The sequence below is a fragment of the Ipomoea triloba genome, chromosome 8 (assembly GCF_003576645.1).
Source record: "Ipomoea triloba cultivar NCNSP0323 chromosome 8, ASM357664v1".
Classification (NCBI taxonomy): Eukaryota; Viridiplantae; Streptophyta; class Magnoliopsida; order Solanales; family Convolvulaceae; genus Ipomoea; species Ipomoea triloba.
The window spans coordinates 9,370,593-9,380,659 of record NC_044923.1 but is presented as its reverse complement, the minus strand read 5'-3'; the positions used below and the strand labels follow the sequence as shown (position 1 = coordinate 9,380,659).

The 10,067-nt window shown below is 34.5% G+C and overlaps 1 protein-coding gene across 1 annotated transcript; it reads left to right on the top strand.

Annotated features, from left to right (window-relative positions):
• Positions 1-7,952: 7,952 nt before the first annotated feature.
• On the top strand, positions 7,953-9,569 carry LOC116026912 (shewanella-like protein phosphatase 2). Its single transcript, XM_031268341.1, has 2 exons — positions 7,953-9,300; positions 9,556-9,569. The coding sequence occupies exons 1-2, from the start codon at positions 7,968-7,970 to the stop codon at positions 9,567-9,569; spliced, it is 1,347 nt and encodes a 448-aa protein (XP_031124201.1). The 5' UTR covers positions 7,953-7,967.
• Positions 9,570-10,067: the final 498 nt, after the last annotated feature.

The window sequence follows — 10,067 nt, the reverse complement described above, 5'->3', positions numbered from 1 at the left end:
AGTGGTATTTGGATACTTATGTGCATTTCACTTATCATGTGTCTTGTTTTAATTCCCTAATCCTTAGTACAATATTTGACATCTTAGCTTAAATCAACCAAATCTCGGTCCTTTATTTTACTTGTCTTATTTTCTATTTGATTAATCTTATCAACTCAACTCATTAACGATAGGTCTAGCTTCTGAAAGGGTAGTTTTAGCTTGTGCTCAACTCCACTTTGCATCAATTTCTAACATTAGAAGAGTCATTTCCAGTGAAACGATATCTAAACTCTATATGGTGATTTGATACTTGATGGATGTGTGAAAACCGTCCTTATCAATGTTCTTTTGTCTTTGAATTTTGTTAACCACAGGACTTGCCCTGTGGGAGTTGAAGACGCTCTTAACGATTTGGCGCGAGTCACAAGTACTCACCGAGTGAGGGAAAACAATTAGTCTTGTTTTCCCTCGGGGTCACCCCCTCCCATTTGAATCACAAAAATAAATAAATAAATAATCACTTTGCATACACTTGATGAATTAGAAGTGATGATGGTATAATTGAGTAATAAAAAGTACTAGCTCTTTACTATTCAAAGACAAAAATATCATTTTTATACGGAAAATTATAAATATATAATTTTTTCCAACAACTAATACATTTTAGAAACCAATCTTATGGATGGAATAACAATTGAAGGACTATGGCATTGAGTGCAAAGAAGTTTGCATATTTTGCCACAACTCAAGTGTCATTGCTATAACTCAAAATCCAATACTATATTCAAAAACTAGTGGACCACATACATTGACATTCGACACCATTTCACATGTGATCATGTTGAAAAAAAGTATGTGGAGATTGAATATGTGCCAACTGACAATTAACTTGCAGACATCCTTACAAAACATTTGCTTATGAAACAAGGTCTGCCACACTTAAACATGAAATGGAAATGATCAAAATGAGTTTGACAGAGTAATCAGGCTAGCAGCACCCGACCCGGAACCACTGGCAGGACCCAGAGGCAAGGCAACGGACGTTCAACCAACCGTTCAACACCTCACTCCTCAGCATCAATGCGCAACGGTCAAACTCCTCAGCATTGATGACCAACGTTCAGCTCCTCAGACGTTCAGCTCCTCAGCATTGACCCTTAGCATTGATGACCAACGTTCAGCTCCTCAGACGTTCAGCTCCTCAGCATTGATGACCAACGTTCAGCAGCCTTAATGCTCCATTACTGAGCTGAACAAAATAAAAGGCTCACAAAAAACACTTGTAGGGACGACACTTGAACTTAGACAATACATACTGAACTCACTTGTACATTGAGCATTGTACTGAAACACTGTACTCAACGCTATTCAAATACTCAATAATACTCAAATACATACCGGTAACACATTATTACCGTCAGAGTTATCTCTACTTTCTAAATAGCATGAATTTTTCAAAAACAAAACAAGTTTTAAATCATATGAGTTTTATAGACAATATGAGTATTGCACAACATAAATTTTTAAAGTAGCATATATAAGTTTTATAAGGACACAACACGAGTTTTTGAAAACAACATGAGATTTGAAGTCAAATATCATGAGATGATAGGTCAACATAGCAAAGTTTTACAACAACTCAAGTTTAGCGTTATAGCAAGAATTTTCTCAAACTCCTTTTTTTTTTAGTACTATTGGCTCTGTTACAATGTAGTATTTGTTCATAGCTACTTTCTCAACCAAATGAAGTACAAAGAGCCAATATTAGCTCCACTGAGGCTCGAACTCACCCCCTCCCATGTGGGAGGCGCAACCAGATGCCAATGCTTAAAGCTGGAAAGTCAAAATACAAAATGTTGTCTAGTACTGTAACCTAGAAAAAATGGCGTCTAGTACTTATACCCTAAAATATTATTTTAAACAGATAATTTATTTTCAATTATTTTTAATAAATGACTAAAGGTCAAACTATCCTTAACCATAAAATTATCAAAGGTCATTTATTAAGGACATTTTTGGAAATTCACTCATAATTTTCAAAATCAACGCGCTATTTACAATATAGAAAGTTGAAAGCATTAAGAATTTACACTTTTAGTAGAAATCTTAGCAAAATGAGTTTTTAGCAACAAGATTTCTACCGCATAGTAAGAATTTTCAAGAACTAACAAGAGTTACTCAATAAGCAGTAAAGCTTATTTTCAAGCACGATAAGCAGGAGAGCTTTTCGACCAACATTTTCTGCTTATTCCTTACTGTTTTTGGAAAATTGCACAATATCCAAGAAGGATATATTCCTTTTTAGGAAAGGTTATTAAAAGACTAAAGAAACCATATTTTTATGACAAGTTGTAAGTAACTATTGGACGCAATCTACACATGTAAAGTCTGAGCAAATATTTAATGGCAAGTGGATGAAGTTCAAATCTGTTTTCTTCCAACGGACAAGTTCGAAGACTCAGTTATAAATAGATTGAATATTGAAGAGAATAGATACAAAAGATATATTCAGAGTTACAAGTTCAAGCATTTTACAATGCTCCAACCCCAATCAATTAAGATCAAGAGACTCCAACGCTTCACAAATCTACCTAGTTCTTTCAAGTCTCTTAGTTGGAATTTTAACTTCTTGTTGAACACTTGTATCTCTACCAACTGTAGAATATATGATTCCTTTACTCCCCAAAAACAAAAATTAATGTAGTAAACATCTCTAGCAATTTTTATACCATGGACCAAGTTCACAATGCACTGTGGATTGGACCCTGGTACATGTGTATGTGCTTTATGTTGTGAGTTTTTGTGTCTTGTGTTCTGAAAGTCTATACCAGAAACAAATTAGTAGTTGTGTCTTATGTTTTGAATTTATGTGTTTTGTATTGTGAAATTTTGTCAAAATGTTTCAGATTCCTATGTATATTATAAGTAAAACTCACATCTAAAGCCTAATTGTTTTTGTCAATATTTCATACATATAAAACAAGTCTCTGACTATTGTGAGAAGTTAGTAACCTTGAGTCTAACATACAATATAAAGCATTGTGTGATAGTGGGTATTAACTTTGAGGTAAGACCATTCAAGCATATAAGCATGTTTCGAGCTTGTTTCTATGCTCTTAAAATTCAAACCATCATACTGGCATCATGCAATAAACAAAAATATATATATCAGAATGTATGAATCATATATCTAAACTGTTAATCCAAACTTCACTCCAGATTACCAAATGGAGTGTATGACTTTTTAGAATGATGCACATCCAAACTGTTGAAATGCGATGTCCATAACCGTTGATTGGCAAACTACTCATGCTTCATATTTCATCAAAGTATTCATTTCTTATGATGTTATGATTTATAACATATAAGAATAGACAAATAAACTATAGTATGAGTCTTCCTTGCATGCAACAAATATCACAAAAATTCAGTGTTCTAAAATAAGTGTATAAATGCAATATGTAGATAATTTGTATTGCATTAATTATATATCATTCATTTAATTACTTGTCGCTTAGCTGTTGCAAGATCTTGAGATACACTTATATTTTGATATTCAGTAAATATAACTATATTAGAGAAAAATTCACCTAAGAGTAATCGGATAATCAGTTGAGTGATTGTTGATTGACCGTAGAGCGTTGATATTCTCTGGACAAATAACTGTTGGAAAAAATAGCATAATATGGCATTTTTTAGTGGCTATATTGTGGTACAAATATATGTGGGGTCCACTTTCGATTCAGGTCGGGTCAAAGTGGATTCGGGTTCTTCATAGTTAGACGAAAAGATTGATATATTGTACGCTCAAAATGGATAATGTGTGAATGAGAAATTGGTTCTCAAAGTTGACCCATTTGAGTTAGAAAAATAGAGAGAAAAAGCTTTCAAGTAGCTTTTGTCCCACATTGGTTTGGGAAGTGGGTTCGCATCACTATTTATACAAGACTCTTTCTAAGGCTTATTGAATTGTATATTATAGAGGCTCTCTCTCGCGCGCAGGGGGTGAACTTGAAAAGACTTGACTCGTAGTAGGAATTGTATTATCATATTTTATAACATTACTCAAACTTTAATAGTATATGAGTGTTTTGGGCGGGAAGTTAAAATTGACGATTTTTTTTTTTATTAATAGTATAGATATAGATTGCATATATTGCAAGAAAATACATGTACTGTATTATTACGATTAGTAATTTTAATCTAGAATTGTATTACGAATAGGAACGTAGGGAAGAATATATATTTTATTAGGAATCGTATTACCATATTTTAATGTACAATTGTAGTACGAATAGGAATTGTATTACCATATTTTACAATATTACCCAAACCTTAATAGTATAGAGTGTTTTGGGCGGAAAGTTAAAATTGAGAATTTTGTTTTTATACAAGAGCATTTTAGGCTCTGTTTGGCAGAGATTTAAGCTACGTATAAACTATAAGCTCTGTTTAGGCTCTGTTTGGCAGAGCTTATTTATGAACTTATAACTTATTTTAAGCTACTAATAAGCTATAAGCTCTGTTTGGTAATGTTCCTAAAATAAGCTAGTAGCTTAAAATAAGATATTATTTTTGAACGCTACCTAAGATAGCATTTCAAAATAAGCTAGTAGCTTCCTAACTATTTTGCCATTTTTAACCTTATTATTTTAAAGAAATGACATCATTTACCTTTCTCAATTAAAACTTTTTTGGCTAAACCTTTTTGACTTTTTCTCTTCAATATGTTTGGTTGTAATTTCAATTTGACATTTGTGTTTAAACATTGATTTTTGTATGAACTAATCTTATGAATTATAAACATTTTGTTTTACTTTATATGTTTTCAAATATATGTTATTACTTTATATTTTATTAAAATATATTGATTTCACTATTTTATATTTTAATATATAAACAAACCTATTTAAATTTAAAACTATTTAAATTGTATAAAGATGTCTTTTTTTAGTCTTTTTACATTTATTAGTTTATCAAAAAGCTAATTTTACCAAACACTTTTAATCATAACAGCTAGCTTAACAGTTCTTTAGATTTCAACTTCGAACTTATAGTTTTTCAGTTTTCAGCTACTTTTCAGCTTTAGCTACCTTTTCAGCTAGGTTTGCCAAACATAGTGTAACCCCTCGTATTTTCCGATAAGTTTGAGGTTCGGAAAATAGGTCTTTAAGTTATGACATTTAAGAGAAGACGGTTTGATGCTCGAAATAATTTTTTTTAGGATTAGTTATCGATAGGCTGCGAACTACGCACCGGTCACGAACCGAGAAAATTTTAAGGATATAGATTCAGTTCGAATTTTCTAGAATTTGGATTTTTAAGTATTATACGATTAAGCCTGAATTTCTAGTTAGTTCAAGAAAAATTTCAAATGGACTGTAAGGGATAAGTTGTTACGGACTCTGTACCTATATTTAGCGGAATACCGGAAAATTTCCAAAATTGGTGAGTTACGACGGGAATATTTTTACGATAATTTTGGTATTAGAATTTTCCCGAATTAAGTTATAATCCTCCGAACATTCATCTGATTTAAGCATAAACTGGCCAATTAAGTTGTGATCTTCCTAGAGACTCCATAGGGTGATGACAAGTGGCAACCAAATCTTAGCCTAAGATTGGATCATTAAATGCTATGTCATAAGAGGTATGGTGCAATTGCACTTGTTGCTTGTAGATCAAGAACAAAATCACACCAAGATCATCTCTCTCCCTCTCTCATTTCGGCTACACCCTTAGGAAGAAGAAAAAAAAAATAGATTTAGTCCTCCTTTGTGATCTAAGAGCTCCCAAGCTTTTCCAACCCAAGTGTACAAGTGTAGGTAAGATCTTGAACCTTGTTGGATTAAATCATCTCTAGAATTCATGTGTTGATGTTTAGTGCATGAAAAATATTGTTATTGTGGTGATGTTGTAGGGGACTTTGAATCCAAGGAAAGATCTAGCACTTCTTTGGTTTTAAAATCTTCCATCGAGGTAAGGAATTCCCTTAAGTTGGAATTAGTCACTTGAATTTGGATAATTGATTTTTGGTTGAAATATGGTGTTTTTGGAGCTTTGGGGATATTTTTTGTATACATGTTCATAGCTTGGGTATGCTTGTATATGTTGTATTTATGTNAAATGACAAGGACAGCTATCTATTATTAGTTAATGGTGGGGACGATAGTTGAGGATGCTGGTTGTTTTAAAGTGTGAGATGGACATATGAAGTGTATCCAAAAATGTTTATGAAAACTTACGTTGAAAAACGTATGCTATTTTGATATAAAGGTTGTCAAAACCTTATTGTTTGAGAAAATGATGTTTGAAAATCCTTCAGGGGCTAAAGAGGTAGCCGATTTCAAATATTGGACTCATTGGTGAAATATGTCCAAAAGAAATGATTTGAGTAAGAAAAATTGAAGGAAGAATCATGTTTTCAAAACCGTAGTTTCTAAAGTAAGTTGAGGAGGACCTTGATTGACCCACGGGTGGCTTTAAGTGCCCTTTGCCCAGTGGTCGTTATATTATATTGTTAGAGCGAAGTCTATTCGCCGTTATGTCGTCATGTTGGGATAAGGAGAGGTGCCCACGGGAAGGCTTGAGTGCCACGGCCCGGGGTTGGGATAAGGGAGGAACCTACGGGAGGGCTGGAGTGCCATGGCCCGAGGTTGTAGGCCTCACTCTTACTATATGAAACTAAGGAAGTTTTAAAGACGAGAAAAGAATTATTTTGTAACGTCTTTGAGAAAGAAATGATTTTGTCTTACGAGACGAGTGGATGTTGTTTCACTAAATGTTTTCAAACCTTTGTCTACTTTTAAGTGACAAATGGATTTCCTTACTTAGCCGTCGCGCTAACTACACTTCAATGTGTTCTTATCAGTTGCAGATTAGTGTGGAGCCCTGTAGCCGATGAGCTCTAAATAGGATGGAAGTGCAGGTTGGGGTCTACTCTTTGATATAGACAAGGATTGTTGTTAATGTTGTAAGTTTAGCCTGTGCACTTAGAGTGGAGTTTGTCAAAGAGGTGATAGAATTCACTCTAGGTGTGGCGGTAGCACCCAGTTTTCTGCTGGTTAGACGCTTCCGTAATGTATTGTATTATTAGGATTTCGTAATAAATCCAAGATGTGAAAACTGGGGTGTTACACATAGCCTTAGTAATATCTTCAAAATATGCTAGTAGCTTAAAATAAGAGCTTATTATTTTGAAAAATTATTTTAGATAGCTTTTAAAAAATAAGCTAGTAGCTTTTTAACTTTTTTCCATCTTTATCCTTATTATTTTAAGCTTTTAGCTTTGACCTTTTCTCTTCAATATATTTGGTTGTAATTTCAATTTGACATTTGTGTTTAATCATTAATTTTTGTATAAACTAATTTTATGAACTATAAACATTTTGTTTTATTTTATATATTTTCAAATATATGTCCTTACTTTATATTTTATTAAAATATATTGATTTCATTATTTTGTATTTTAATATATAAACAAACATATTTAAATTTAAAACTATTTAAATGGTATGAATATGTCATTTTTATTCTTATTTACATTTATCGACTTATCAAAAAGTTAATTTTACTAAACAATTTTAAGCATAACAACTAGTTTAACAATTTTTCAGATTTCAGCTTCGAGCTTATAGATTTTCAATTTTCAGCTACTTTTCAGCTAGGTTTAGATTTGTCAAACATAAATTTAATCTTTTTTTTTTTTGAGTTCTACTGACTCGGTTATAATGTAGTATCTGTTCATAGTTACTTTCTCAACCTACTGAAGCACAAAGAGTCAACAGATGCCTCCACGGAGGCTCGAACCCACTCATTCCTTTCTCATTCCCCTATAATTACATTCTTTCCCACTAAATATAATAATTTGAATTCCTTCTTAATTTTTTTCCACCCAATTACAGTTCTTTTCCCTTTTTAATTATTTCTTTCCAACCAAAAGCTCGGTTAAAAGTTAATATATACACTTAGCTTGTAGAAAATATATGGCATCTTCTCACCAAAATCTCCCCAATTTACTCTCGTCTTTTGTCGACACCTTCGTCGATTTCTCCATCAGCAGCGGACTCTTCCTGCCGCCTCGTCCGCCGCAATCGGAGCGACCACTAAACCCTAAACCTGATCGTCATGCTAACTCCAAACTTGATTCCAATGGATTACCACGTTTGCGGACCGTATTCTCGGCACCGGGACGTCTCATCGCCGTAGGCGACCTCCACGGCGATCTCAATAAGACGAAACAGGCGTTCCGCCTCTCCGGGCTAATCGACGAGCAGGATCGATGGTGTGGAGGATCCACAACGGCTGTTCAGGTAGGAGATGTGCTCGACCGCGGCGGGGAGGAGCTGAAGATTCTCTACTTTCTGGAGAAATTGAGGAGGGAAGCAGGCAAGGCGGGTGGGTGTGTGATTACATTGAACGGTAATCATGAGATCATGAACGTAGACGGCGACTTTCGAAGCGTGAGCAGAGAGGGGCTTAAAGAGTTTGAGGATTGGGCATTTTGGTATAGAATAGGGCAAGTTTTGAAGAAGCGGTGTGGTAATGGAATTGAGGATAAGAAGAACATAAAAGATCCCTTTGATGGGGTCCCTTCGAAATTCGCCGGAGTTAAACCAGAGTGGTGTAAAGGAATTAGGGCACGCATTGCGGCATTAAGGCCGAATGGACCGGTGGCGAGAAGGTTTTTGTCGCAAAACCATACTGTTGTAGTGGTTGGGGATTCAGTTTTGGTGCACGGCGGGCTATTACCCAAACATGTGGATTTCGGGTTAGTGAAGGCCAATAAAGAGGTAAGAGATTGGATTTGTGGCGTGAGGAAAAATGTCCGTAAGAAGTTAAATTCCATTGTTTGGTCGAGGAAGTTTTCCAAGGAATTAGCAAAGGATTGTGATTGTTCAACCCTTAAGCGTGTTCTTGCACAAATTCCTGGTGCAAAGAGGATGATCGTGGGGCATACCATTCAGAGGAGTGGGATTAATAGCGTGTGCGACAACATGGCTATAAGGATTGATGTTGGCATGTCAAGAGGGTACATCGATTCATTGCCTGACGTGTTGGAGATAGATAGTGAGTCAAGGATAAGGGTATTGACGTTAAATCCTTTATATAACCATGGTTTCATTCATAAGAATAGGATTGATGGGGTTTGCAAGGACAGTGATGAGTTGAAATCGCGCACAATGGATGGCAACGGGACAGAGCAGGATATGGAGTATACTCCCTGTTCCGGTCCCCTAAACCTTACACCGGTCCCTGTCCCTACCTTCACCAGGGAGAGGAAATCGTTTACAAGAAAAATTTTCCATCTCTATTCCTGTTGGGAATATTTGTGGGGACGGAAAATCTCCGCAAATTATATCGTGGACCATGGTCCACAATGCATTATGAACCATGATCATAACTGATACTGCAGTTGTGTTGAAAAGATATTGCAGGTGTGTTGAAAGGAAACTGCAGTTGCACGGAACAGAGGTCGTTCATTTGTTCTGTTCAACACAATTGCAGTATCTTTTCAACACAGCTGCAGTATCTTTTCAACACAATTGCAGTGTCCGTTCAACACAACTGCAGTTTCAGATGAATGACATGGCCTTTGTCCGCACAACTGCAGTTCATTTTCAACACAATTGCAGTATCTTTTCAATACAACTACAATATCCTTTCAACACAACTGCAGTATCAATCATGATCCATAGTGCACAATGCATTGTGGACCATGGTCCACGGTATAAGGACTGGAAAATCTCTACAATTAACAATCTAGTGTCTTTTCTATTTTAATAATACTCAAACGCTTATAAATTATTATATTATAGGTATCTATTTATACTTTAATCTTTTTATTTTCTCAACTCCTAAGGCTGCCTATTTAATTATGACTTTTGTAGATTTTTAAAGATTTTTAAAATGTTACGGAGTAGATTTTAATAAATTTTTATTGACTTTCGTAGAGTCTTTCCAACTTTTTTAAAACTCTATACAAGTCTATACAAAAAACATTAATAAACTTTTGTCAAATTTTTTATTTTAAAAAGTATACAAAAGTCATTAAAATTCGAAATTAAATATATCCTTACAAACTT